The 27,951-nt window shown below is 49.3% G+C and overlaps 8 protein-coding genes and 2 non-coding genes across 10 annotated transcripts; 9 read left to right on the forward strand and 1 right to left on the reverse strand.

The window, feature by feature from the left end:
- The first annotated feature begins 589 nt into the window (after positions 1 to 589).
- On the forward strand, positions 590 to 2,701 carry P168DRAFT_327115 (DUF895 domain membrane protein). Its single transcript, XM_024841202.1, has 4 exons — positions 590 to 1,124; positions 1,203 to 1,517; positions 1,601 to 2,223; positions 2,290 to 2,701. Exons 1-4 carry the CDS (start codon positions 843 to 845, stop codon positions 2,597 to 2,599), a joined length of 1,530 nt encoding a protein of 509 aa, XP_024692725.1. The 5' UTR covers positions 590 to 842; the 3' UTR covers positions 2,600 to 2,701.
- Positions 2,702 to 5,560: 2,859 nt separating this feature from the next.
- Positions 5,561 to 7,500, forward strand: P168DRAFT_310794 (F-box protein; the record flags this gene model as incomplete). Its single annotated transcript, XM_024839428.1, has 3 exons — positions 5,561 to 5,634; positions 5,784 to 6,543; positions 6,615 to 7,500. The coding sequence occupies 3 exons, from the start codon at positions 5,561 to 5,563 to the stop codon at positions 7,473 to 7,475; spliced, it is 1,695 nt and encodes a 564-aa protein (XP_024692726.1). The 3' UTR covers positions 7,476 to 7,500.
- A 309-nt stretch (positions 7,501 to 7,809) lies between these two features.
- P168DRAFT_152609 (uncharacterized protein) lies at positions 7,810 to 8,772 on the forward strand. The gene is made up of 2 exons (XM_024832807.1): positions 7,810 to 7,980; positions 8,058 to 8,772. The coding sequence occupies exons 1-2, from the start codon at positions 7,967 to 7,969 to the stop codon at positions 8,671 to 8,673; spliced, it is 630 nt and encodes a 209-aa protein (XP_024692727.1). The 5' UTR covers positions 7,810 to 7,966; the 3' UTR covers positions 8,674 to 8,772.
- Positions 8,773 to 11,873: 3,101 nt separating this feature from the next.
- P168DRAFT_152620 (uncharacterized protein) lies at positions 11,874 to 12,791 on the forward strand. Its single transcript, XM_024832808.1, has 2 exons — positions 11,874 to 12,428; positions 12,481 to 12,791. The coding sequence occupies exons 1-2, from the start codon at positions 11,983 to 11,985 to the stop codon at positions 12,485 to 12,487; spliced, it is 453 nt and encodes a 150-aa protein (XP_024692728.1). The 5' UTR covers positions 11,874 to 11,982; the 3' UTR covers positions 12,488 to 12,791.
- Positions 12,792 to 13,832: 1,041 nt separating this feature from the next.
- On the forward strand, positions 13,833 to 14,756 carry P168DRAFT_236387 (alpha/beta hydrolase; the record flags this gene model as incomplete). The annotated part of the gene is made up of 1 exon (XM_024833522.1): positions 13,833 to 14,756. One exon carries the CDS (start codon positions 13,833 to 13,835, stop codon positions 14,754 to 14,756), a length of 924 nt encoding a protein of 307 aa, XP_024692729.1.
- Positions 14,757 to 16,119: 1,363 nt separating this feature from the next.
- On the forward strand, positions 16,120 to 17,663 carry P168DRAFT_290219 (glycerol uptake facilitator). The gene is made up of 3 exons (XM_024837158.1): positions 16,120 to 16,228; positions 16,303 to 17,111; positions 17,187 to 17,663. Exons 2-3 carry the CDS (start codon positions 16,497 to 16,499, stop codon positions 17,418 to 17,420), a joined length of 849 nt encoding a protein of 282 aa, XP_024692730.1. The 5' UTR covers positions 16,120 to 16,228; positions 16,303 to 16,496; the 3' UTR covers positions 17,421 to 17,663.
- A 618-nt stretch (positions 17,664 to 18,281) lies between these two features.
- Positions 18,282 to 21,393, forward strand: P168DRAFT_290220 (GcvT family protein). Its single transcript, XM_024837159.1, has one exon. It carries the CDS (start codon positions 18,666 to 18,668, stop codon positions 21,225 to 21,227), a length of 2,562 nt encoding a protein of 853 aa, XP_024692731.1. The 5' UTR covers positions 18,282 to 18,665; the 3' UTR covers positions 21,228 to 21,393.
- A 242-nt stretch (positions 21,394 to 21,635) lies between these two features.
- Positions 21,636 to 21,738, reverse strand: P168DRAFT_t103. The gene has a single exon. It is a non-coding gene; the product is annotated as a tRNA-Pro (tRNA).
- Positions 21,739 to 22,848: 1,110 nt separating this feature from the next.
- Positions 22,849 to 22,950, forward strand: P168DRAFT_t96. The gene has a single exon. It is a non-coding gene; the product is annotated as a tRNA-Pro (tRNA).
- A 2,301-nt stretch (positions 22,951 to 25,251) lies between these two features.
- Positions 25,252 to 27,094, forward strand: P168DRAFT_327121 (Zn(II)2Cys6 transcription factor; the record flags this gene model as incomplete). Its single annotated transcript, XM_024841203.1, has 2 exons — positions 25,252 to 26,321; positions 26,377 to 27,094. The coding sequence occupies exons 1-2, from the start codon at positions 25,540 to 25,542 to the stop codon at positions 27,092 to 27,094; spliced, it is 1,500 nt and encodes a 499-aa protein (XP_024692732.1). The 5' UTR covers positions 25,252 to 25,539.
- Positions 27,095 to 27,951: the final 857 nt, after the last annotated feature.

The raw sequence follows: 27,951 nt of genomic DNA on the forward strand, positions 1-27,951 counted from the left end.
GACCGGAATGTCGAGGGTTCATGAGCTAAACGTTAAATTACATGCTGTCTTCGATTTGGGGTCGGAGATGAATGTAACTGTGGCAGTGGACGACTGCATGATTCCAGAGAATCCAGAATGCAAAAGTCGACTGTCCAATGCTGGGATTTCCTCCGATATTGCGGGGACACGGGGATTGGTGGGGAAGGGGTGGGAACAAAGAGGAATGGAGGCGAGAACACTGAAAGAGAAAAGAAAGGGGACGCTGACTGGACTGGACTGACTGGGTTAGTCCTCATCGTGGGGCGTTGGGCGTTTTGGGGTTTCTGGACCATGGATGCAGCATACTTTTCTCGGTTAGATCCAATCCAGGCGGGGAGATATGAGTGGCCCGACGAGTATCACAAGATAACTGGCGAGATAGAGCAACTTCCCAGGGTCTCGTGTGGAAAAAGAGGTTAGAGCTAACTGGTCTTAGTCTGACTTATCTCAATTCCTCGAGGGTCAAATAATGTTCCATCGGGGCGTGTCTCTCCCCACTGGTGTAACTCTGCCATTCATCTGGCTGAGTAGAGGTCAGCCATCCAATGAATCCTCCCTAGTAATAGTACTTGGTCAGTGTGAAGCGAACTAGCTTCAGTTGAACTAGTGGTTAATGTTACCGTCGTAAAGTGCAAGGGGATGTCTTTGCTGGTGTTTAGATTTCTGCAGCCCCCAGTCACTGTGCTTTCTAGCAGTGGCAATGCGGTTGCTGTTCAGTTCTTAAAGACCGCTAAAGTCCCCGGTCTGGATCCACCCCGACTTTCCCTGGAGCTTCACCAAACGACTGTTCCTGTCTTTCGCTTGCCTATCCGAGCCCTCCAATGGCCGATTCAGATTCCAAAGTCGCGCCCGTCATGGCGACCGAGAAACCAACCACGCCGCCGCAGCTCGCGGCCGATGAACCCGTGCCGGACTTTCAACGCCCGCCAGGATGGATGTACAAGGAGATCAAGCTGGGTCGGTGGTCTGCAGGCTGGTATGCGTCGCCTCACATTCAATTGGGCATGGTCGCCTTTGTGTGTTTCCTGTGTCCCGGCATGTTTAATGCGCTGAGCGGGTTGGGAGGCGGTGGGAAGACTGATGCACACTTGGCCGACAACATGGTAAGTTTCTTCTAAAGATTCTTCCTGCTTTGCGACTCTCTCCAATATATTATCTCCGATAAAGACTAACATGGGCAGAACATCGCCCTGAACAGTACCTTCGCCGTCGTGGCTTTCTTCGCCGGTACGTTTGTCAATCGCATGGGAATTCGCCTGGCGCTGTCCTTGGGTGGCATTGGTTATACGATCTACACCATCAGTCTGCTGGTTTCGGAGCATGCAAACGTCTCCGGGTTCAACATCTTCGCGGGCGCTCTTCTCGGTGTCTGCGCCGGTTTACTGTGGGCAGCCCAGGGCGCCATCATGATGTCCTACCCCCACGAAGAACAAAAGGGTCGGTATTTCGCGTGGTTCTGGGGGATTTTCAATATTGGCGGCTGCTTGGGTAGTTTGGTATGTAATTCCTGGACATCACGTTTCAACAACCCCGGCAACACCCCCCCCCCCCCCCCTTCCTAACTAAAATGAATGAATAGATCCCCCTCGGCGAAAACATCCACGTCAAAGCAAACGTCACCGTCAGCGACGGCACCTACATCGGCTTCCTCGTGCTCATGTTCGCCGGCGCCATTCTCGCCCTCTTCCTCTGCGACGCGGACAAGATCGTCCGACGGGACGGGTCGCGCGTCATCCTCAAGCAGAACCCCAGCTGGAAGACCGAGTTCATCGGCCTGTGGACGACCATCCGCTCCGAGCCGTACATCGTCCTGCTGTTCCCCATGTTCTGGACCTCCAACTGGTTCTACACCTACCAGCAGAACGCCATCAACGGCGCGCACTTCGGCACGCGCACCAAGGCGCTCAACGGATTCCTGTACTGGTTTGCGCAGATCGTCGCCGCCGTTATCATCGGTCCGCTGTTTGATCTCCCGCAGTTCCGTCGCAGTGTGCGCGCGAAGGGTGCCTTTGGACTCGTGTTCGCTTTGACGATGATCGTCTGGGGCGGCGGCTACGAGTGGCAGAAGAAATACACGCGCGCAACCGTCGCGTCCAAGGATTTCGAGCCCACCGACTGGACGACCCCGGGCTATGTCGGCCCCATGTTCCTGTACATGTTCTACGGCGGGTACGACGCCGTCTGGCAAGGCTACGTTTACTGGTACGCCACCCAATCCCACACCACCCCCAATCTTCCATCCTTCTACTAACACAGAGTTCTCTCTAGGCTCATGGGCGCCCTCGGCAACTCCGGCCGCAAACTCGCCAACCTCGCCGGATTCTACAAGGGCCTGCAGTCCGCCGGCGCAGCCGTCATGTGGAGTCTCGACCGCGACAAGATGCCGTTCATGAACGAGTTCATCTCGAACTGGGTGCTGCTGTGCGGGTCGCTGATTGTCGCTGCCCCTGTGGTGTTCTTCAAGATCAAGGACCATGTCAGTGTGGAGGATGATTTGAGGGATACGGATGGTACTATCGAGGATGTTCTGCCTGAAGATCATCCGGAGAAGGTCCGGGCTGGGGATCATAATATCTAGGGTGGGCGTTGGTATAGATGATATATGCTTCGCATGTTAGTTAACGAGTGGGTTGATATTTAGTAATATTTAGGTTTGAATATATGCATTATTATTATTGGCATCTTTTTGTTACTGTGAGGTAATGACTTTAGTTTATGAGTCCTCTTCTGCTGGTATGTATCGTGATCAAGGTGGGTTTAAGTTGAGGCCATGCATTGTTTCAGTCACACGTGGGCAAGGGATGCTTATGCGCAGCTGAGTATGTGCCTTACGTATGTAGGTAGGGGTAGTTAGACAGGAGACCACATTCTGTAATTAGCCACGAAGTACTCTCCTCTCTATTCATCCTTACGACAAGGCTATCTACACTCCCTCGATATAATACCATAGTAGCCTCATCAAGGTACAATAACCAAATACATTAGACATTCCTCCGACCCACAAGACAAGATCATGACTATCGAGCACTCCACCAGATAGTTCTAAGCAAATGTACCCCCTCACCATGAATCAATTCCCCTTACGGCTGCCTGGCTTCACGTGGCAATGCTTATTCCAAGGAGGCTCCCATCCCCTTCCGCCGAACCGATCGTTGCAGGATTATCGGGGGAAACATCTCTACGATAATTTCTTTATGAAGAGGCAACGTTTTGAAAGGTATTGATATAGCCAAGAGAACCCTCTCAAAGACAATGTAATATGTACAGATGTAATGTATCTAGTGATAGTTGAGCAGGCCATATCACGTGGACGTGCTGTGGGCATTATTCCTTTCCCCCGACATACCTCGCATGCGCATATGCTCATAGAAAAGTGAAACCATCTCAACATGACCTTCTTCTTTCGCTGCGTCCAAGGGCGTGCAGCCCAGCGGAGACATGGCAAGCGGATTCGCCCCATACTCCAACAAAACCCGCGCCACATCTATAAAATTGCACTGCGCCACCAGAAACAAAGCGGTGAATCCTGAAGAGCCGTAGGGCCGCTGGCTTTCAGCATTAGCCCCCCTTTGCAAGAGCAGCCGCACAATCTCCAGCTCGTTATGAAGCGCTGCCACGTGCAGTGCCGGCTCGTTGGACGTAACAGGCAATTCTATATCGGCGCCGTAATCTAGCAGAAGAGAAGTCATTTCAAAGTCACCGTAGCGCGCGGCAAGATACAGGGGCCGTTCGCCGTGGTAAGCCCTTGCTTCAACCTCAGCTCCGTATTCGAGTAAGCGACGGACTGAGTCTCGTCGATGCCCGATGATGGAGTCGATGAGCGCTGTCCCGTTGCCGCAGTCGCGGGCGTTGGGATCGGCACCTGCCGCGAGGAGTGTTTCGATACTCTCGTCGTCGTATCTTATAGAGGCAAGTAGCAAGGGCGTCATGCGAGGATGGTCAGGGTGTCCGTCGACGAGGGCCCCCGCGTCCAGCAGCAGGCGGACCATGCGGGGCCTGAAATCGGCGTCTTCGCATCGGACGCCCTCTCGCAGCGGTACCCACCCAAGGTCATTTGGGGCGTTTATGTCTGCGCCGTGGTCGATAAGTAGCTGCGCCACGGAGAGGTGGCCGTTGAAAGCTGCAGGGTGCAGCGGCGTCTCGTTGAATGTGTACCCGTCTGTTCGTTGACTCCGGGAGTTGATATCCGCCCCCGCGGCAAGTAGCGTCTCGCAGACGGTGAGACGGCCGCAGTGCGAAGCAATGTACAAGGGTGTTTGGTCGGGTTCGACATATCTACTGTCGGGCTTTGCCCCGTGCGATAGGAGGAGCTCCACTGCCGCGGCGTGGCCTGCCCTGGCGGCATGTGCTAGGGGAAGGGCTTCCCATCTCCAGTAGACTGCGGCTCCCACGGACATGCTTATCTCTATCGTGCCCAGGCTGTTGTGCCTTGCGCCCCAGCTTAGTGCAGAGGCCTTGTCCCTGTGGATGTTGTTTGCGTAGAGGATGTGGTTGACGACTGGGTAGGTGAGTCGGCTGGACTGTGCGAGGGAGTTGATGTCACTGACTTCGTCGAGCTGCTCTGCGATCATGACTAGTAGCTCATCTGGGAGGCGGTTAAGAGCCATTTTTGTTGTTTTGTCTTTTGTTGAACTCAATAGTGTGTCATTCAAAGTGGACGAGGTCAAAGTATATAAAGATATAATGGGGACTATGTGGCAGTGTTCAGCCCCATGTTCAGGGACGCTGATCCTTTAGCCTCATCTTCACCCAAGAGGTGTTGAAGAAGCAGCGACTGGCAACCGGTCAGCTGACCTACAACGTCTGTATAGTCTTTCTCCCATATTGTTTTGTCATAATGTTTGTTTAACAATCAGCAAGCTTTTCCATGGTCCAAGATAACATCCATTTCATCTTTCCGGACGCGTTTCCATCCCTTATTTCCACAACAAGGATACCTGTGCAGTCGGCTGAAATATAAGCATTACATACCTAAACCATCAAGACTTTCTGCACATCGGAATAGAAGCGACTGTTACTTATTGGGTTCATATGACCCTGGTCAACAGACAGATAAACAGCTGTTGTAAGGAGGGAATGACTACGTTTTGCTTGTCAAAAACCACGCAATTGTCTTCCTTTTTTATGAGATGTCAATCATGAAGACTTTAATCTATACGCTGCTTATATCGGTTGCAGAAATGTCAGAGAATATACTTCACCAATTCGGCCATTGGATTAGCTTGATATCAAATCAATAAGACTTTTTACAAGAAATTGCCAAGCACGAGCCCTATCAACTCTCTACACTGTATCTGTGGTCTAATAGCATATCACTGTTGATTTTTATCTGGATTAACATAAAAGCCTTAAAGTGATTAGTACTTAGGCAGACAAGCTGGGGCCTATTCGCAGTCCAATGACAGAACTTTGTAGTGGGTCCAACACGATAAAGTTCTACTGGGGTCCATGCTCACTCAGGCAACTACACGCTAAACTGAGTGAGGGTTTCAGGCTGTCAGGTCAGGCCCTGGTTCCATCAACCACGAATTGTATAAGAATGCATGTATCCTCTCTACTGCTTCCTAAGAAAATTCTGGTCCAAATATCGAACATTCTCTTTCAAAGCCATGGGTAAGTCTTTCTTCGCATCCTTGAAATTGTAACTGGGTTCATTTTAACTATTGGCAGGATACTCGGAGGTACATAATTCTTGTTTCTTCTTTGTCGAGCTCCAATCAATTGACAAATTGATAGATATACTGCCACCTGTGTGGGGTGAGCTTCAACATCGCTCGCAATCGCAAGCTGGGAGAGCCCGATTTTGCCCAATGGGATTACACGGGCCAGCAATTCAATCTGGGCGTGGATGAAGTAGACCTGGAAGAGTGTGCTCAGAAAGAATGTGCCATGGCTGTGATGTACTCCGGCAGTACGGAGAATATATACGAAGATAATGCGGTCGATGACCCCGATTATATTGTTGATCATACCGGTGAATTCCACAACGGTTATGAGTATGATTCCGATTACGAGTCCACGGATGCTATGAGTCTTTCCGAAAGTGACGAAGATGCTCATGATGAGGAGCGTGAAATGCAATGGTACCACGACTGGCTCTCCACCACTTTAGATCTGGGATCACAGCGGGGAGAGCCCATCCGGGCTCTGAGTGATCTAGCAAGCAAGCAAAGAACTGAGCTGAGCTTCCCGGTGACATCGAATGGGATACCCGATGGATATACCGAAGAACAACTAGAGCATATCGGTGGACCAAATTGTACAGAACACAATGCCTACTCTGGTTACACCATCTCACTCGAGGACATGAGAGGCTGTCGAACCGCTCAATTTCTAGTCCATAGAGACCAGGCGAACGAGAATTGGCGACCCGATAGTTTGTGCGAAGACTGGGAGCTCTCTCAGCCGTGGTTTCTCTCCGGTTTGTCAGATGGAATGAATTCACGCGATATGGGACCAGACGAAGTCTTCCCGGCAAGAGGAGGTGTCTCTCATCCGTGGGCCGACAATATCAATTTTGATGTGAGTGAAGTCTCCTCTTGTGCTCAGCGATCCAGGTATAACATCCAAAAACTATTACTCACATACCACAGCCAGAAAATATGCAAGAGGATGAATTCGCAATGCCCTTCCACCCATGGTGCTTCGACATCTTCTGCCGCCAATCGCAGACCCGTTTCAACCGCATAAACATCGCAGGACTCATCAAGTGGCGCGATTCCGAATTCTCTTACGACGACTTCCACGGCTTTCCTCGCTGCGCCGAAGTGCTCAGCGCACAGGAGCAATTCTGGGGCCACGAACCGGGAAGCGAGTTTCTAGCGGCTAACCCACTCCATGTCCCCAATCTCCCTTCAATTCTCAAGGCTGCAGTCGGGGATGCCAGCTTCGATGCCTCAGCGGGCGTGTTTGACCTGTCTTCACACATGAATCAAGACACAAGCGTGCATGATCCTCTTGCAACTCTACCGTTGGAGATCCAACACCTCATTCTCGGGTTCCTCGGTTCTCGCGATATCGCAAACCTGAGGCTCGCATCTAGGGCTTTTCAACAGCTCCCCAACGGGCTGTGGTACCGTCTTGTTCGCGAAGAAATGCCCTGGCTATGGGAAGCATGGCCGGAGACAGAATGCGCACATACGCCGTCGCGCTGGACTGAAATGACCGCGAATGAGACCAAACTGTTCTATCAATATACGGAGACCTACAAGAGCAGGCTGACGAGTGAGGGGCAGTATTCTTCTGACGCTGTCGGTGATCTTCACCCGTGGCCGAGGACACCCCAGATTCGACTACCCCGGAATGCAGCAAACTGGTACCAGCTCTATACTGATGTGCGTCGCAATTGGGGCCAGCTGAAAGGCTTGCAGAATCGTAAGCGCATTTGGGAAGATGTGGAAAAAATCATCGCTAGGATCTACAGGTATAGCGGGGATGATAGCTTGTCAAGTTAATTTCGGATTGTATTGTATACTGGATATTGTCTCATGCCTTGCTATGTTGCTGCTGAAAGCTCGCTGATCTGGACACCACTGCTTTAATATCAATGACCAATGTTCTCACTTGCCTTATAGAAGTCAATATAGTTGCTCACGAGCAATGTAATGGAGAATATACTCACTACAAACTCTTCGGCAAGTCCGGGATTCTAAACTTCAAGATACTCATTATAGTGTCGATTGATGGATTGACTTTCTCAGGGTGAGGTAATCACTGTGTTGCCAGGTACCTTACCTACACCTTACCTCATTTCTCCGGTGCTCCTCCTCTCCCAACTCTATCTTTCCTATTTTGCCTCCATCCATTGTGATCGTCATCTCTCGTCATGATGTTCACAACTTTGTTTTCCTGCAAGCGCTAATATCGGCTACCCCATAAGCTCCTGTTTTCACAACTACCTTGACCGCAATTCAACCATTATTCCTTTCTTCTAGTTCCACTCGAAATGGCCACTGAAGAGTAAGTACACGCTTTCCACACTTGTCTCTACTTTATCTCCTGTTTACCGGCTGAATCAATCACTTATGTCCCTTCAGGTCACGCGTACTCGACCATCAACCAGGTCGGATATTCGATCGTGATCGTGATCATCGCACACAACGCGTCCGCAACTATATTGATAACGTCGTTTTGGATTCCGGGTCAGATATTGACGTTGCGACACCATCATCTTGCCCATCACTCTCGACAGTATCCGATATGGATCCATCGCAATGCACCCCATCACAATCTACACAATCTAAGGATTATTGTCACTCGGATGAAATAGCATACAAGATTGGACTTTCTTCCAGAAACGTCAATGTTGACCCTGGGGTTGTTCAATCATTTGTGAAACCCGAGTTTCTCAATGACAGACCAGCCAGCTTATTTATCCCTAAAGATATCCAGGGTTCTTTGAAGTCTGCGGTCGCTGTCAGAGACACTGCCATCAACGAGTCAACATACGTTTTCATAATGACTCCGCTCATCATAGACTGGCTCGTCGACTTGCCACACTTGAAGTTTGCTTCATCTGTGCAATGGGAAACTGAGCATCTTGAAATTTTAGGCGTGCCACACGACTACTCGGCATGCCTAAGCCAAAAATTACCATTGCGTTCGACAGGCAGTCGCTATTGCAAGACCAAGATGACCGTTCATTGTTTGTAACGCCCCCGTACGAATTCCCCATTGCTGGCAACTTCGATTTTGCCTTCCCATTCTTTGCTGTTGAGGTGAAGCTCAGCGACCCCGAGCAGGCATGTCTTCAGAACCTCCATACCGCCGCTCTTATGCTGAGAAATCTGCGTCTATTTTTCGAAAGTTGTCAGGGGAGTGCGCATGATTTTGACGGCAAGATCCGCGTTCTTACCGCCACCATTTCCCGCAATGAGATAAAGGTCTATGGGCATTGGACACGGTGTGACTCGAAAATCTCCAGGCTCCGGTATGAGCACTTTCTACTGCACACGTGGGCCCTAGACAGCAGAGAGGAGCTCTATAGAGCGCGGAAAGGTTTGGAGGCGTTGTGTAACTGGATCGCGGAAGACAACCGGGCATGGATTGTTCCTGGTGTGCAGAAGCTGCACATTACTACTTAGTATGAAATACACTATCTCTATTGCCGGTGTTTATCGAGGAAACCGCGCGTTTCTTCTTGGTGATTACTAGGTGGACTGAAGCGTGATTGAACTCCCAGATGGCTCTTATCCCATCTACTTGTCAGTATTGCAGTCCTCTATCTCATCTGCTTACTTCTCACGTTAAAATCGACAGTGACTACTAGCTAATATAATTGCCCTCTTATTTAGTTGTACTGCGGAATGTCTTTGAACTATGTACTAGGCATTTCAACCAACTATGTGTCCAAGAAGGAGTGACTACCAAGCAATATCGGGTAATTAACTATCCAGAAGATTCTAATAGTTAAACATAAAGGACAAATATCTTGGAGACTAGTGATATACAAGAAATCTTCTCACCCACGAAAGGGAGATTTCAAAATCCCGATTGTGAATGACTCTATAACTTCGTCGTCCTCTCCTCTCGACCACCTGATATCACATACAAAATCCATACTCTGCTATCCTAAAATTATTCACTAATTCCCCTGTGTCTCTCTGCCCTTGAAGCCCCTAGAATGACAAGATACAGTCAATTGGCCCAGTGACTGGGAGTAACACTGCTAAATCAAGTGACAAACAGGGTTCTACTTGCATCTCAGTCACAAAGCCAAGATACAATAGGAACTTGCCCCTGTTTCATGTGGCTTTGTCTTGCCTTGCATTACTCTCCCTGTCCAGGTATAAATATGTAGTAGTTAGCGACATGAATGATAAGCTCCTTCCTCTTTTCTCTACTTCTCCTATATATCTACATACGTAGCCTTCAGCTACAACTAAGCCCGCACAGGTGTATAACACCCTAAATCGCTTCATTCTAAGCTTGAGAGCCTAGCTTCTTGCACTTTCTTGGTCATTTGACCGCTTGACTCAAGTCCCGGGGTCAGGAATTATACCTACCCCGGGAGAATCAGCTGCATTAAATACCAACACTAATGTCATGCATGCGTCCGGGTATGATATACCTCTATTTTGGTGGAGCGGGCCACCGGCAGACCAGGTCGTCTCGGGCCCCGCCAATTAGCGCTCTCGGCGTGAAGCTAGAATGGCTTCTTTTGATGTTTAATAGTAAGTACACGCTTCCCATGCTTGTCCGTACCCTCATTCGTGGTTTATTAGCTGGATGACTCACTTACATGTCTCCAGAGCAGGCGTCCTTCTCGACCACAAGTTGACTGGGAATTTGGACAGAAGATACCAGACACATCGGATTCTCAGTTATATCGTGGTGCTTACACTTTTAATTTTCTACAAGCACTGATATTGGCCACTCGATAAACTCGTGGTTTCATAAACGCCTTAACCGCAATCCAACCAATATTCCTGTTATTCTGGTTTCAATTAAGATGGCGTTTTATGGTGCTGGAGAGTAAGTACACGCTTTCTATACTTGTCCCTACCTTCATTACTGTTATATCAGCCGGGTGGCTTACTTCCATGCCTCCAGGACATGCACCACCACCACCACCACTAGTAAAGCGAGATGTCCGGTATAGATTATCGCGCACAGCGTGCTCTGAATTAAATTCATAGCATCATACCCATCCTTATGGCGGAAAACTTCCGAGCTGGTGGATATCGAGCTTCAGACATTGCAATAATTACCCCGTACATGGCTCAGGTTGTAATTGTTGATTGAAAGAACAGCCTGGGAAATGCACGCATGTCTTAAATACTCTATCTGTCGTGAGATCAGTCGATTCAGCCGGTTATTTAGTGGCGTTAACAAAGCATCTCATACTATCTCTGATGCCGCCTAGGAGCTGTCCAGGGCTCTACAAGGCCTTGCATTTCTCCGGCGGACCGCGAAGGACTAATGGTTCGGGAGCCCTATCCTCAGCCTTCCTTCTTATCTCCAGATCGATATGCGCTGTACCCTGTCACCGCAGAATATGGAGCTAGTACAGCCCTATGCCAATACGGTGTGCAACCTGATTAACATGGAATCCCAGTCCGGGCAGCCTTCTCAACTCGGGCAGCTAACTCATATTCTACTCTGAACCGCCTGGCTATACTCAGCGTCTTCCCTGCCTTGTTTAATCTGTACCAGGAACTTAACAAGATGCCTAACAGCCCGATCCTATGGACAAGTTCTAATCTCACCAAAACTAAATGAACAAGAAACCTGGACTCTTTGGCACTGAACCAGCACCTAAAGCGTATCCTGGAAGAGTTTACTAAGTGGACCTGCCTGTTCAATATCATCCACAAGACTGCGAGCAAGATAGGCTGTACTGGAGCTTTCTTAAAGCTTGTTATCATGTCCTGCTCACCCGTGGTGGTCTTTATCCTCTGGCTAGTATGTGCTCCTCTCTCTCTAGACTATGATACTACTAATCTTTTGAATACTAGCTAACCATCCACCTACAGGCCATCCGAAAGAAATTCGGAAATTAGTATTCCCTGGCCCTCTTCTCTGATACTGAGAGTCATCAGTACGGCACCTTTTTCGCTCATGCAGCAGGGTACCTTCCTGTACTCAGACTTGCCCCAAGATTGCGATTATGGACTCCATGCAAGGCAAGGAGTCAAGAGTTGTTATATACGACTGGGTAATTTCCTCAGCAAGCGGCTTCTCCGACATCGGATTCACTACCGACCACAACCGCGGAAACGGTGGAATGAGCCGCGTGCATGAAATGGTGCTGAATCTCATTCCATCGTCCGTCGGTAAAGATGAAACGAGCAACCATCTGCCTATAATTACCTACGGAGTAGAACAAATCCCGCCCATACTCATGTGCTTTTGCCCAGTGGCACGTTGGCGTTTTTGCTCTTGGGTGATTATCACGGCGAACAGCTTCTCAGGCATGGGGTTCACTACCGACGACAACCGCGGAAACGTTGGAATGAGCCGATGCATGAGGTAATGATGAGTATCATCCCATCGTCCGTTGGTAGCGATGAAAAGTGCAACCATCTGCCCATTCTTGCTCTCAGAACGAATTCAATTTTGCTCGTATCCATGTGCTTTCGTTCACCGACACATTGTCTCCCTCGCTCTTGGGTTCGCTCTGGAAGCCGGCGCGCAGGTGGTCGATGCGGTCTACTGCCGCCCATAGGGGCAACGAAGCGGAATTTCTACCTTCCACTGGCTGCTGTGTACAAACAGTGGCATATCAAGCTTATCGGAGAGGGGAAATGGCCTGCAGTCTTCCACTGCACATGGACGGAGGAAAGGGAGTACTGTCTGAGCGCCTCGAGAGGAGGTTTTGCTACCGTTCAACTTAGACCCCGGTCGATCCGGTGTTTCCCCGGCGTTCGGCTTTCCGGTGCTTTTTCGGGCCTTGCATCGCCCTTCCGGTGAGTGTCTTGCAGTGGCTATTCTCGAGTGGTGTGCTAATATGCGGTATAGTCATTAAGACCAGTTTTACGTTATTGGTCTTTTGAGACGGCAACTCATGCTTCGATTTCTGAAAACAGTGCCAATGGCATCAATGAGGCCCACTGCCTGCCGCTAAAGACACTTGGATTGCTGATAGCGGTGAAAACTTGCTTCCTATTTCATAGGAAAATTGGTCACCTAGCAGCAACGATGAAAGCTCGCCGTCTGGTGCGATAGCAGAGTGGGACACGCCCATCGGTGGTCTGCTGCGGAAGGAGAGTGGGACACGCCTAACGGTGGAGCATGGAATCTATCTGGTGAAGTGGACTAGAGATCCATCTGCTGCGGAAGAAACTGCCGAGGAAAGGTGGTAGTCGGTAGGATTGCGGTTTGATCCATGTATTCAGTTGTTGTAAAGAATTGCCACTCGGCTACAAAAGAGATCATGCCATTTTGGCTTCAATGCGACATCGGTTCATTGTGAGGGTGAAATAAATCAGAACTGAACAAGTCTCCTACTTTCTTGTTGGCCGTTCCTCTGAACTCGCAGCCTCCATAGCTATAAGTTCGGGTGGCCTTTGTCATGTAGTAAGCAGACATGCTAGACCGTAGGGCGTAGGAGGATTTCCGGGCCCTATCCAAGGCATGGGACAGGCACTGATGCGCAGCGGGAGGGCGGTTCAATGGGGGCGGTTTCCGGCGGTCCGGCTAACCAGCACAGCGTATACCAGATTCACTTAAAACTTTGTGTATAAGAAATAAATTGCACTCAATATCAGGTTGCTTGTGAGACACATAAGTTTCTATGGTATTCTTCTTAGCCCAGTGGTGGTTCTTCTCAACAAGAACCAACTGAACCAAGCGAGTCCAGCCCAAGATAGCCAAGCAACGATGTGCGTCCTCCGTACCTCAATCAGATTGCCTATCTTACTCGACCTCAAGGGCTATGAGCACTAAAATCTGACAGCTATCAATCGACCATAACTCACGATCAAAACAACTACGAGCCGTAGCCACCTGCAGACACCCGAGACACCGCGTATAGTTAGTAGCGCACTAACTAGGCAGCAGGCACGAGCTAAACAACTAGTTCGAACATTTCGTCAATTATTCAAAGGCAGTTTTTTCCTTCAGTTTGATGCTCTACTGAACTTTCATCCTTCGTACATTTCGTCCCATTCCGTGCGATCATCGGGTTCTCGTATATTTACCAAGATCGTCATTTTCTTCTTTTTTTGTTCTGTTCCTACAAACTACAGCCAAATCTATACCAACAACTCTCTCTGCCTCTACTATACAACCAACTATAATTATTCCTAATTCTCAACCTCAAGATGCCAACCGACCTCCATAAGCCCGAATTCCACCCAGACCTGCAAGAGATGCAAGATCTTCTCTCAGCAGGTCCAGGGTTCAACCTAGTAGACGACCTGGACAAAGCCCGGGCCGCCTTCGACCTCAAAATCGAGACCGTCATACAAGGATACGAAGAAACCATCTCCTACGAAGACACAGACATCCCCGGCCCCACAGGACCAATGAAAACCACAATCCTCCGCCCAAAGCACCAGAAGCACACCACCGCCGAGGATACCCCCGGCATTCTGCACATCCACGGCGGGGGCCACTGCACGGGCAGTCGCTTCTTCGGCGTAAACACCGTACTCCCCTGCATCACGGCCCTGGGCGCCGTCTGCGTCACAGCCGAGTACCGTCTCACGCCGGAACATCCCCAGCCGGCTCAGCTAGACGACACCTACGCCGCGCTGGCGTGGATGAGCGACCACGCGCAGGAACTGGGGTTCAACCCGCGCAAGCTGATCGTCTACGGTGGCTCGGCGGGTGGGAACCTCGCGGCGGGTGTCTCGCTGCTGGCGCGCGACCGGGCGGGCCCGTCTATCTTCGGACAGGTTCTTATCTACCCGTGGCTCGATGATAGCAACCAGACGTTTTCCATGAAGCAGTGTGCTGATATCCCGCCGTGGACGAGAAAGAAGAATATGGTTGCCTGTGACTATGCGCTTGGGAAGAACCGCGAGCATGTGTCTGCTTATACTGTGCCGTCGCATGCTACAGATCTGGAGGGCCTGCCTCCTGCTTTTATTGATGCTGGCACGGCGGATCCGCTTCGTGATGAAGGTGTGGATTTTGCTGCGGCCCTGTTGAGAGCTGGGGTGTCGGTTGAGCTGCATTTGTGGCCGGGCTGCTGGCATGGCTTTGACACTATGGTGCCCAATGCGCCTATTAGTCGGCGGGCTATGGCGGCTCGGGTGGAATGGTTGCGGGATCTACTTGGTAGATCGTAGGTGTGGGGATACTCAATGCGTGTTGGATGGTGTGAGGAGATGGTTCGACGCCGTTGCACTCGTGGATGTCCGGGCGTGTATTGGGATTAGGGTCGTAGAAAAAGAACAGTACTACCATAGAATTGCAATTACACAATTTAGATCTATACCAGTCGTTATCGGCGTATACAGAGCTCGACCAAGAATAGGCATCAGCTGATAATAGCATGTCCCGTCTATACTTGACGAACATTATGAGACACCCTATCCTTATCGTATTGAGGAAACTCGTGCCTCTCGAGTCCAAAGACCAAGTGGGTAAGTCATCATCATAGTTGCACGTAGCTTACTCTATGATGCACCATCACTCGGGGCGATTTACTCCAAATAACAATAATATGGAAGATAATAATCATGCGACGCAACGAAAGCCACATTGGTAGGATATGTTAGCTTTTACCCTTACAAACAGACCATACAATCCCCTGATAACAAGATGCCACACTTGATAGAAGTAGATTAATCATTATATAGCAGCCACTGCACCAAACCACCGACTCGGCATTTGGTCGGGTTTGATATGACTGATATCCGAGCATTATGCCTCCCTAGCACACATACCTAAAATCCCTATTCTTCTTATCAGTCAGTCCATCTCGAGCCTCTTCCTCTCCCACCCCTTCCTCTCGACGCACAGCCTCCTCACGATCCCTCCGCCCGTTTTCCCACACATAATACCGGAACAGAACGATAGCCAATAGCCCGGACGTAGCCTTTCATCCCCTTGGGTTGGGCTGACTTGTTACTGCCGGCAGTCTGCCATGCAAGTGGGAGCTCACACGTTCTGGATGTCTGGTTTTGGAAGCACAATATACCATCGGGCAAGTCGCGCAGTCAGCGGTCCTAAGTGACTAGTAACAGTCATTTCTATATTATCAACTATCTGGGATGTCAGTCAGGAAGCCCTATACCAAGCGCTGGTCAACATTTTGGTATAGCGCCAAAGATCAACAGTTAAGGAAACACAACACATCGTAACATACTATGGCGCAAGACATTTTGAGGTTAATGAGTGGACTTGTCAAGCCAAGTATCTATTGACTAACCAGTTCCAGTATTAACCTATGTGTTGACTATACTTTGGATGGAGTATGCGCAGTTCAATACGGAAAGTCTTGATATTATCAACCTACTGTGTATCTGTATGTCAAGTCAGAAAGCAATGCCAACCACAGGCGAAAACTAAACGTTTCTGTTTCAGAAATACCAGAATTTCCAAGTTTCTACAATTTTCAATCACTTGCCTAGAGTCTCGCCGATCCCTACCAAAAGTGTCCCTTTTAGCGTCGTTTTTGGCATAGCGGAGATCGATCCCCCGATCATGCTGGGATATTGTCATGAAATATTCCTGGTCGACACACTAAATTTGCAATTCTCCTGAGAGGCAGGTGTCAGTCAGAGATTGCTCTACATGAACAAGGAGCATGTCTGTTGTAAGAGAATTTATAATATTTCCCAAAGGTCCCACAATCTAAGAACTGCTCACTAATAAGCTCTGCTGGTCAAGCTTCTGAACCCCCGAAGAATCCGAAAGCTTTTTTACCACCACGTCAGTATGTCGTTTTCAAGTAAACTATATCGGGAAGATCGACAGCGGTGAGGAGAAGGACAAACAAGAGAAGTGGGACATCTTCCCCATCTTTCCCTCTTCAACCCATCTCTTATCACCACTCTTCGCGATCGGAGACAATGTTTACCAACATGCCCCGGCTTTCACGCAAGGCCCTGAAGCCTTATATGGCCGAATTCCTCGGCACCGCCCTTTTAATCATCATCGGCGATGGCGTCGTCGCCCAATGTCTCCTCTCAGACTACCGCTACGGCACCTGGCTGTCGATCAACCTCGCCTGGGCAGCGGCAGTCTGTCTCTCGGGCTATCTTAGCGATCCCAGCCCCACAATCAATCCCGCCATCTCAATCGTCATGGCCTTCGTCCGTCCTTCCCCAGGGCAATGGAGGAAGCTGCCAGGCAAACTGCTCGCGCAGTTCCTGGGCGGGTTCGTCGGCGCCGCGATCGTGTATATCAATTATCGGTCGGCGATCAAGGCGTGGGACCCCGAGTATACCATCCCGGGTGGGTCGATCCTTAGCCCAAGTGGACACCACTCCGCGGGTATCTTCTCCACTTATCCCGCCGATAACTTCGAGTCGAACTGGGAGGCGGTGTTTTCGGAGCTGCTCGCGTCGGCGGTGTTGATGTTTGGCTTGTTGGGCATCTCCGACCCTGTCAATGCGGAGAGGTTCCCTGCGCCTCAGCTGTCGAACTTTTTGCTGCTTCTGGCGATCGGGGCTTCGCTTGGTTGGCAGACTGGATATGTAGGTTCTCTTTTTTTTTTTTTATTCTTCCAGCTATCGAATTGATCTCGTAGCGGATACTCACTGTTAAACTAGGCTATCAATCCGGCTCGAGACTTCGGTCCCCGGCTCTTCTCTTCTTTCGTCTATGGCAGAGAAGTGTTCAGCTCGGACCACTATTATTTTGCTATTCCCGTCCTGGCCCCGGTCGTGGGCTGCTTCGTTGGAGCCGCGATTTACGATACTTTCCTGCACGAAGGCGATGGATCGCGCATCACCGACGCCCTGAATGATGCGGATGACCGGGATGGTCATTTGAGACTGCATTGAGGTTGAGATTTGGTTCAAGTCTCTGGAGAAGTATATTCCTGTGACAGTTGGACAATCTGGCTCCGAAGTGGATTTTACCGATCTATCTCCTTCCATATCCGAGTGTGGGAGTAGGAAGACACTATATATGTCGTCATGACCTGATGATGGTAGCTTGTTTTTAAATGCCTTACGACAAATTGATTGCAATTGTTCTTTTCAAATCGTCGGTCTCAATGTTTTCTGTAGAGCACATCAATAAAGCCACTACCACAAGCAAGAGCTATTTGGTGGCTCACTTCATTTCCAACCAATGCCTTTCGATTTGAGACCATCCATTTGTCCCTCTTATGCAGACAATAGTGGTGTATCTCAAATTGCCGATGTGGATTGACACCAAGAATCTATGTAAAAAAGGTGAATATACAGAAACCAAGACTTACTAACTACAGGGTTGTTCTGTGCTGGATGGAGCGTCAATTAAAGGAAAGTACAGTGTATAAGCAGTCGGAATCTGACTATTCAATAGCTTGACCAACCCTCTTCGAGGCCTGAGTTTCACTTTTCCTACTGATAATACACAAATGCTTAGGCATCGCTGACCTTCTTTGGGGCTTGATTAACACTGTAAATATATAGAAGCTAAAGTCGAATATGAAGCACTCTGCGATGTCGATATTCAAATTCCACAGTTCAATAGCCTAATCAAACAAATTCAGAAAGATTCTATGCAATATACGATTGAACTACTTACCTGACTTATCTGACATGCACTACCAGATCAGGTGACAAGTATACGGACCGTGATAACAGGCGGTCCGCCGGACCGTCTCGATCAACTTCTCCTCTTTCTCCTCCTCACTAACATGTCCATTCACTGATGATGGTTCCACCACATCACCTCCATGGAGTAAACCATTCCTTGAACGGGCCGTTCAAGTCTAGTCACTCCACTTTCTATTGGTCAAATATATCTAATCAGCGAAAGCGTACGTGCGTCTCCCCACCTTTGATAGCGAGGTGTGGAGGGGCTCTCCAGTCTAGAACCAGATATACCATTCTGGGAAAAAATGTCCCTCGCATATACCATATCCATAAACTCTAGTCATAATGTCATGACCGGCCCGGATATTCGCCGTTTCTCCGCATCTCGGTGCATTACAAGCTATATCAGCGATGCTTGCCTCGAGCAGCATATCGGGATCATGTATCATGTCATATCCCATTGATTGATCGGTCGGGTATCGAATCAATCGTTTCCCAACAATGGCCCCAACAATGGCCCCAACAACACGAGTTGTCATTATCGGAGCAGGTATCGTGGGCACCAACCTGGCTGACGAGCTGGTCTCGCGAGGATGGAAGGACATTACCGTCATCGAGCAGGGTCCGCTGCACATGCCAGGCGGATCAACGTCCCATGCACCCGGTCTCGTCTTCCAAACAGCGGGCACCAAAACCATGACCCATCTTGCACGCTACACCGTCGAAAAACTACTGTCGTTGGAAAAGGATGGACAGAAGTGCTTCAACCAAGTGGGAGGCCTTGAGGTGGCGACTACACCTGAACGCCTTCATGATCTCAAACGCAAGCACGGCTTGGCCTCTTCGTGGGGCATAGAGGCGCACCTCGTAAGCGGGCAGGAGTGCATCAAGATCTACCCCCACCTTAATAAGGATTTGGTACTAGGTGGTCTACATATCCCCAGCGATGGTTTAGCACTGGCAGCGCGCGCAACGCAGCTCCTTATTGAGCGCACTCGCGAGGCCGGCGTCCGTTACATGGGCTTAACACCCGTCACCGGCATTGAGCGAACGAAGAATCGCGTCACAGGCGTGAATACCCCGAGTGGCACTGTTTCCGCCGACATCGTCATATCTTGCGCCGGTTTCTGGGGAGTCGAGTTGGGGGCCATGGTCGATGTCTCTGTTCCTTTACTTCCGCTCGCCCACCAATACGCCAAAACTACTGCCCTACCTGCTCTCGCTGGACGGGAGGCCAATACCCTGAATAACGGGATGAATGCGGAGCTTCCAATACTGCGGTATCAAGACCAGGATCTCTACTACCGCGAACACGGCGATCAGTATGGTATCGGCTATTACGGACACCGGCCAATGCCTGTCACTGCAGCCTCACTAGGTCTCACCCCGAAGCATGTGGACGAGCATAACATGCCATCACGTCTTGATTTCACTCGCGAGGACTTTGACCCCGCCTGGAAAGCCTCCCAAGAGCTCTTACCCATTCTACAAGGTAGCCAGCTTGCCGATGGTTTCAACGGAGTATTCTCTTTCACTCCAGATGGCGGGCCCCTCGTTGGACAGGCACCCAATCTCGACGGCTTCTACGTTGCTGAAGCAGTATGGGTCACTCATTCAGCTGGTGTGGCACGAGCAATGGCGGAACTGCTCACCACGGGCCAGTCCACGATCGACATGTCCGAGTGCGAGCTATCCCGTTTTGAAGAAGTCCAACTGAACCGATCCTACGTCAACGAAACCTCGCAGCGGAACTTCATCGAAATCTACGATATCCTCCATCCGATGCAACCAAAGGAATCACCGCGGCAGCTGCGAACCAGCCCTTTCTACGCTCAGCAAAAGGAGCTAGGAGCATACTTTTTGGAACTTGGGGGCTGGGAGCGCCCATTCTGGTACGAATCCAACGCACCCCTCATCCGGTCTCTTCCGCCCGAATGGAAGCCTGTTCCCCGCGACGCGTGGTCCGCACGATACTACTCGCCCATTGCGGCAGTCGAAGCATGGAAAACACGAAACGCCGTAGCTATGTACGACATGACCTCCTTCCACCGGTTCGAGGTATCCGGGCCAGGTGCAGTCCACCTCCTCCAGCGCCTGACTACGGCCGACGTCACCGCGAAGCCAGGAAGCACCATATACACCCTCCTCTTGAACACCCACGGCAACATCCTCAGCGACATCTTCGCCACACGCCTTCAGGACGACCTCTACCAAATCGGCGCAAACACGGCCAACGACCTCGCCTATCTCACGCGGGAGGCCCGCCACCTTACCCAACGAAACCCCACCCACTGGGTCCAAGTCCGAGACATAACTGGCAGCACCTGCTGCATCGGGTTATGGGGCCCGCGTGCCCACGACGTCGTCCGCCCACTCAGCACAGACGATGTCTCCCACGCCGGCCTCCCCTACATGAGCGTCAAAAGGGCAACAATCAACAGCATCCCAGTGACCGTTTTCCGAAAATCATACATCGGCGAGTTTGGCTGGGAGATTCAGACAACCGCTGAGTATGGCCATCGGCTCTGGGACTCCATCTGGCAAGCGGGCAAGCCGCACGGTCTCGTCGCCGCTGGTCGCAGCGCCTTTAACTCCCTTCGGCTGGAGAAGGGGTACCGCGTTTATGGCGCCGATATGACGACTGAGCATAACCCTTTCGAAGCTGGTGTTGAATTTGCTGTCGACGCGGGCAAGAAAAATGATTTCGTCGGGAAGGCTGCGCTGGCACGTCTTGCGGGGAAGACGCCGGAAAGGCGGCTGCACTGTTTGACTGTTGATGATGGTAGGTCTGTTGTCCTGGGTAAGGAGCCTGTTTTTTATAAGGGCAGGGCGGTGGGGTATGTTACTACTGCTGCGTTTGGGTACATGGTTTGCAAGCCTGTTGCTTATGCCTGGCTGCCTGGTGAGGTGGCTGTGGGTGAGGGCGTTGAGATTGAGTATTTTGGGAGGAGGGCTAAAGCTACTGTGTCCGCGGAGCCTTTGTATGATCCGCAGATGGGCCGTTTGCTTGAGAGTCCGTCTCCAATATCTGAACTGCAGACATCGGTAAAATCCCGTCTATAGGGGCTGGGTTGTGGTGAGGAGCAGCGACATGGTTTAGGAATTCAAGGGTGGAGTTTCGTGGATGTCTTGATTTGGATGAACTGATGATATTGATTTATGAATAATGTTAAGATATTTACACTAAGCCTACTACAGGGAGCCATGGACTTTAACACCTTTGTGTCTCTGCAAGATGTGTAATGCGAGTTGACAGCCGTGGTACATGAGGGAGTAAAGTCCTACAAATGCCTACTTCACATGATCATCTACGTAGAGTATTATCGGCGTATATTAAGTATCTCGAATTTTAGTATTGTATGTCATCATGTTAATTGATCTAAATAACTTGAAGATAAAAATACTCCCCAGAAGCCATTGAATTTCGATTGAGTATATATGAATGGGGGTGGGAAAAAAACAAAAAAGAAGGGCCCGAACCGCGATTCGAACGCGGGACCTCTCGCATATTTAGATCATTGTGATGACCCGAGAGTAACCCGAAGCGAGAATCATACCTCTAGACCATCCGGGCGCCATTGATTTTTAAGGTAAGACTTTTTAATCTATGACCTGCAACAAAAATAGCCATACTCTTGCTCGCTCGCTTTGAATGAAAACTACTATCTAGACACAATCTTAACCAAATAGCTGGGATATAACAGGTTTCGATATGTTGTATTTCGAGATATTTAACCAGGTCACATTATAACGGGCTTGCAGAGTCTTGCTGACTGAAAAATAATCTATCTATCTTTCTTTCTTTCTTTTTTGATATATTTGGACTTTTCATCTTTTCCTACAATCGTGCAACTATCGCATCCCTTCATGGCATCAAATTCTGCAATATGTTGGTCTGTCTTCGTCGGTCCTCCCACACGATCATCAATTTAAGCAGGAATAATTTCTAGGAGGAAAGTAAATTCAGTGTTGTCTATTGTGGGTATGCCCATGTTCGCGTCTCTTAATATCGTGGCTCGGGTGAGTATAACTATATATAATGTGAACACCAACAGTACAAATGCTATCGACGAATTCTCGCAGACTCCCACATATAAGCGTTATGACAAGGTTGGGCTTGAATGTCATACCCCTTCTACTCTACCCCGAAGCCCTCGAACTACAGGTGTTCCCCCCAAAAAACAAAAAACGCCCAGTGCGATTATAGATCCCTAAAACGGAAAGTCCCGACCAGCAAGGTGGTGGTTATAGATATGTGTTCACCAACAAAGTACCCCAGATGGATCCGAAGACCACCAAGGCGAATTTCACAATCTTGTAGTCAGTAGAGAGTAGTCAAGATATGAACTACAAATCAAGCAAGAGGGGTTTTTATAGGGAATAATCTGGAGATCGAAATACCATGTTCGAGTGGATCTATGTAAGGCCAAAAGCCAAACCACGTCTTTTTCTGCAAGGTTGAAATTCAATAAACACGCTGCTTACTTATTTAAGTGCGACAAACACTATAAATAATTATATCGATTATATCGGCAAACATATCATCAAGAACGGTCACATTAGAAAAGCATTGAGTGGAAGCCTCATGGTTCTGGAATATCACTTCATGTTGGAACGGACAGTGATCTAAGAAATGTATAAGCGGTCAATATATTTCCCTAGTAGGTCAAAACATTACATCATCGCCCGGATGGTCTAGAGGTATGATTCTCGCTTCGGGTTGCTCTCGGGCCATATACTGGTCTTAATATGCGAGAGGTCCCGCGTTCGAATCGCGGTTCGGGCCCATTTCTTTTTTATCTTTTTATTTTTTTCTCTCCATAACGGTGACTAGTTGATATGATGAACGATTGGTAGCTTGGAAATCGCAATTTCTTTTTTTTGTATGAAACCCTCGCGTCGATAAATGCAGTACGACAATTATCTCGGGCTGTTCTTTAATGATGGCATGTTGCCTGTTTCCTATGCGAGGAACGTTCTTCAGCCTCGTATTACTACTGCTCTTGGTGTGTTGGTAATATTTGAATAGCAACTCATCAAATGCTGCTACTTCTAGTAGGGAAGGAATCTAGTCTGTTATCAGGCTTGTTTCTCCTTGTGTAGAGAGCATGGCGTGGTGAGCAGCCTCGGCCACTGAGTTGACTTGTAATAGTTACGTTTGATTCGTTGGAGATCAACCAGTTTAAACATTATCCATCATTTGTGGCTACCAGAAGTATGGCTTTGAAAGCATGTCTTGGATACAATCCAAAGAATGTTTGACCAAAAAAGAGAGCTAGGTGACATAACAGTCATCCGTACTCAAAGATCGGTTTCGCATTCCCAGGAAAAGTGCTCTGCCGGGCGAATTGCACACAGTATCTTAGACAAAAATTCAGTCTCGGTCTGCAGGAGATTGCAGAACTCAGACAGATCCCGGAGGCTGTCAATGTGGAAGGCTGCCCACTGCGCCATGGAGTTCAAAAGGGTGTCGTCTTTGGGAAGTTTGTCAAAGCTTTCCTCAAGATGTAAAATGTCTTCTTTTGTCCCTCCACAGATGAACCCATGTCTTTCAAGGACGAGGAAATTTTGATGCGGGAAAGGTCCCTCAGTCCATCAATGGCGAACGTGGTGCTGAAGATGTAAATATCCAAGTGCAAATTGGAAAGCTCTGTTTGAGTTCTTAGGTCCAACTTGATGTCTCCGTTATGAGTTCTTTTGTTTGACTGCTTTGTTTGTGTTTCGGTTGAAGCGTTTATCATGGAATTCGGATAGTCGCCAGTGTACGCCCACTCGATAAAATGGACAACTGTCCCCCCGGGTGTTTTCCCCAGGGCCAGATTACCTTCTCCCCTAATACCTTTGTGTATCTCATAATCCGCTATGAGGAGCTCAGACTTGGATGCGAGGAGCTTTTTGTGAATCTTGTATGAATACATAAATCCGCTACGGATATCGGGGTGCAGGGAGATGATGTCGGAATCGAGGAACCTGGGAAGCGTTAGACCTTAGTTCAAAGGGTTCGTAAGGTACACCATACTTTAAGTAGGCTGGGCAAGAATTTTGAGGAGCCATGTTAGGCTTGATGAGAATGACGAGAAGACACCACGAGGCTATGATCTCGCTGTATTTCTGCAATTCGGGCCGCCTTTCCTGCAACACTCTCAACGAGATATGCGAGAAGGAAGAAACAGCATGTTAAGTACTTTTTGGAAAAGCAAGCAACGAAGACTTTACTCGTGGCAAGATTGAAGAGTGAATAACCAAGGACCCGTCACTGCTTACAGTTAGGCGACCACACAGGCCGCAATCCCCTCGTTCAATTGCAGATTAAATTCACTTCTCGTGTCCAATATGCCATGCTGGCATTGTAAAGGCTTCTGTAGCCCACGTCATCTATACATGTATGGCTTCGTTATTAGAGTTGTGACTAGGGCGGGATGATGCCGCCTGATACTCGGATCTACGGTCTCTATTGAGCATCGTTTTCCGAGTGCAGGATGACCACGCCACTGTTTTGAAGATAAGTCTATCTTTATGGAATACACTGAGGCGCCCCCTAGCTTAAACAAACCTACTACCATCTATATCCAGAACGTTCCCCATCACCATCGCCTGCCAGTCTAAGCGGAGAATCGCACCGGCGGACGGCGGAAAACCAGCGGATCTTGGAGGATATAGACAGGAGTCACGATACTCTTCATATAGGCCCGAGGGGTTGGTTCAAGAGAGTGATTTCAATTATGTGTCATTTTATCCATAGAGTTGTGATCTTGTGGAGTCTTTATCAACTACTGGATCATGCTGGTTGCGGATGGTCGTGGATGGTTATTCAAGGTTTCGGTGTAGTATTACTCCTGTTAAATTTCATCTAATGATATATGATACTATCTGAGCTGGTATCTATACAAGTATGATATGGCCACTGAGACCTATGAATCTCGTTAAAGAATAGCAACAAGTTCATTATGGAAAATAACTAGATAAACTATTAGTAGAAAACTAGATCTCCATGGTGAGTTCTTAGTATACATGATTGTTACCTATCCTATATTATGGTTGACACTCTGATATCGACTGCACCGTCGTTCGTGGTGTAATCCATGAAACGATTTCTATTTTAATCTAGTCCATATCGAAAAAGCCGTAGATTACTATAGGCCATTTTTAATCGATCTCCACCAACAATCCACCACCCATTGGCTCCCCTGTTACAAAAGTGGATCTACGAAACTAAAATGCTCGCCAAGCCTACAGCCCCATGTGCCTGTGGGGCACGGGCTGATGATTAATCCGGATCGATATGATCTGATCTACCAACGGCAACGTGGGAAAAATTTGTAGATGATGCCGCAATAAGTAGCCCACGCACTGCCCCGCGCCAACAGGACTAGGGATGCCGGACAGGGCCTGTCACTCTTGCCGCCGCCGTCGACTCAAGTGCGATCGTGCTGTTCCACAGTGCCAGAAATGTCTTACGACGGGGACGGAATGCCTCGGCTACGGGAAGCTGATTTTGTGGAATCAGGGTGTTGCGAGTAGAGGGAAGATGATGGGGAAGACGTTCCCCACTGTTCGAAATCAGGATTCTTCTAAGGCGATTGGCCAAGGGTCTGGAGCGATATCGTCTACTTCGAACGGCTTTTTCCAAGACGACTTTTACTCGCAGAGATTGGCCTTTCCCCTGATTGATCCGCTATTTCAGGATCTTACCCCCAGTACGCGGCGCTATCTCTCGCACTTTGGGGCGAATTTTGTCAAGGAGCTGGTGATATATGATGTGCCGGACCAGAATCCCGTGCGTCAGTTGTTGAGATACTCGCGCGAGTATCCGGTTTTGTTGCAGGCTATCGTTGCTACGTCGGCACACCATCTATATAACATATCGCCGTCACAGACTTTCGTTCTTCGAGATGCGCTGTCGTCTAAGGGTAGGGCGCTCGAGCTACTGAAAGATGCGCTGGGGAGCATTGAGCTGTATGATGTGAATATCATGCTGGCGGTCGTCATGTTGCTCATCTACTTCGAATGGATCCAGTCTGGGAAGAACACCTGGAGAATCCACCTGGAGGGTGCGAAGTCGCTGATCCGGTACATTAAGAGCCACGCGGGAAAGGAGTCGACCGATTCCTTTGCGGGTCTCTTTGTTCGTCGGTGGCTGATATCGGAGTTTTTAATGTAAGCTGCCTCGTCCTCATGGCATGAGATCGGGATAAGTTAACTCAAAATACAGTCTGGACATCATTGGATCGACGGTTTCATCAACGAGCTCATTGGAAACCTCCATCTACGGCATCGAAGACGGATTCGACATAGACGCCATCCTGATGATCGCCGAGGTGAACAATTTCGTGTCTTGCCCGGCTAAACTCATGAGACACATCCTGTCCGTTGCGCAAATGTCAGCAGAACCCGAACAAGACGGCGGCCAGCTTGCGAGAGAGGAAAAGGTCGCCATGATCTTGCGCTCTGCTCGCCAATTCGACCCCGCCGGGTGGGCATCTGAGATCCAGTCGCTTACACCCCGCAACGATTATAGCCCACGGGCGCAGATTGCAACGGCGTTCAAGGCGGCAACCTGCCTCTATGTGGCACGCATGCTGCCCCAGGACCATCCGGACAGCTACAGCCAGGATGACCGACAGCAATTGGTGTCGACTGTTATTTACCAGCTGTCGAATATCCACCCCGACAGTGAGCTGTTCAAATCAACGTCCTGGCCCTGTTTCGTTGCGGGCGCGGAGGCCACTGCCCCAGAACAGCGGGCTTGGATCATGACGTACTTGCAGACCATCTCGCAGGTCCTCCCTTACAAAACATATCAAACGTCTATGGACACCTTGGAGATGATATGGAACCCTGGATACCACGATCACTTCCTGGGTAACTGTGAAAAAGGCGACTGGGTCCGTACGATCAAAAGACTGGGTGTAGATCTTTTCATCGCGTGATGAACTTGCCTGTACTCATGATCTGAACTATACGCAGGGGATGGACGCTTTTGGCACTCCAGTACCCTGCCTCAGTACCCTGCCTGGATCAGTAAGGGGCTTACCGCCAACGCCACTGAATTTGATCTGCTTCGGATGAATAGCCAACTGATCGGTCAAACAACAGCATGTCTGCCTGAGGACCACTCTTCAGTCCGTGGCTCACCACCAAGGGAAGGTGCAGTGGTCTTGGATTAAATCCACTCCACCCAAACAGTTCCGCCACGACATCTTCGCTTCGATATATTCCGAGGCAGAAACAAGGCACTCAAGACGGACACGTCGATCACTCAAGTTGTCATGCTGATCTGCGATGATACAGCACGTGCGGGACCCAGTACGTCATTCAATTCCGGGAAATCACTTGAGATGGGAAGTTGCCAGTTTGGACGGCAATTTCTTTAATGATAGGTCTCGTCGATGTGTGAAGACTTTGTCTAATTATGTCTTACATGATTCTGAAGACACTGGGATGTTCTTTCATGTTGTGTTACCCACTGGGGACCAAAGGAGTTAGTCGGAAGGGAAGGGCGACCCGATGCTCGTCCCTTTAAGTGATGGAGGTGTGGTGGAAGTAGGTGGAATGATCGTGCCTGTAAATCGCATATAATCTAGGACGAGACCAAATAGATAAAAATGTCAATTTACACCACGCGAGGAGTACACAGCGAGGAGGTGTAGGTACTGTATACCCCTTTTGTGCTGACATAATTCCAGGCATCAAGGCCCGACAGTATGGTCAAACCTGTTCAAGGTTCTGTCAGTTCCTGCCCCTGTGCTTTCCCGGTCCGAGTAATTTGTCATTATTGACCATATCG

This window comes from Aspergillus campestris (assembly GCF_002847485.1).
Source record: "Aspergillus campestris IBT 28561 chromosome Unknown P168scaffold_6, whole genome shotgun sequence".
NCBI lineage: Eukaryota > Fungi > Ascomycota > Eurotiomycetes > Eurotiales > Aspergillaceae > Aspergillus > Aspergillus campestris.

Coding starts and splice junctions, on each gene's coding strand:
- P168DRAFT_327115 (XM_024841202.1), top strand. CDS start 843: ATGGCCGATTCAGATTCCAAAGTCGCGCCCGTCATGGCGACCGAGAAA. Junction 1,518..1,600: donor GCGGCTGCTTGGGTAGTTTG/GTATGTAATTCC, acceptor ATGAATGAATAG/ATCCCCCTCGGCGAAAACAT. Junction 2,224..2,289: donor TGGCAAGGCTACGTTTACTG/GTACGCCACCCA, acceptor AGTTCTCTCTAG/GCTCATGGGCGCCCTCGGCA.
- P168DRAFT_152620 (XM_024832808.1), top strand. CDS start 11,983: ATGCATGAGGTAATGATGAGTATCATCCCATCGTCCGTTGGTAGCGAT.
- P168DRAFT_290219 (XM_024837158.1), top strand. CDS start 16,497: ATGCCCCGGCTTTCACGCAAGGCCCTGAAGCCTTATATGGCCGAATTC. Junction 17,112..17,186: donor TTGGTTGGCAGACTGGATAT/GTAGGTTCTCTT, acceptor CTGTTAAACTAG/GCTATCAATCCGGCTCGAGA.
- P168DRAFT_290220 (XM_024837159.1), top strand. CDS start 18,666: ATGGCCCCAACAATGGCCCCAACAACACGAGTTGTCATTATCGGAGCA.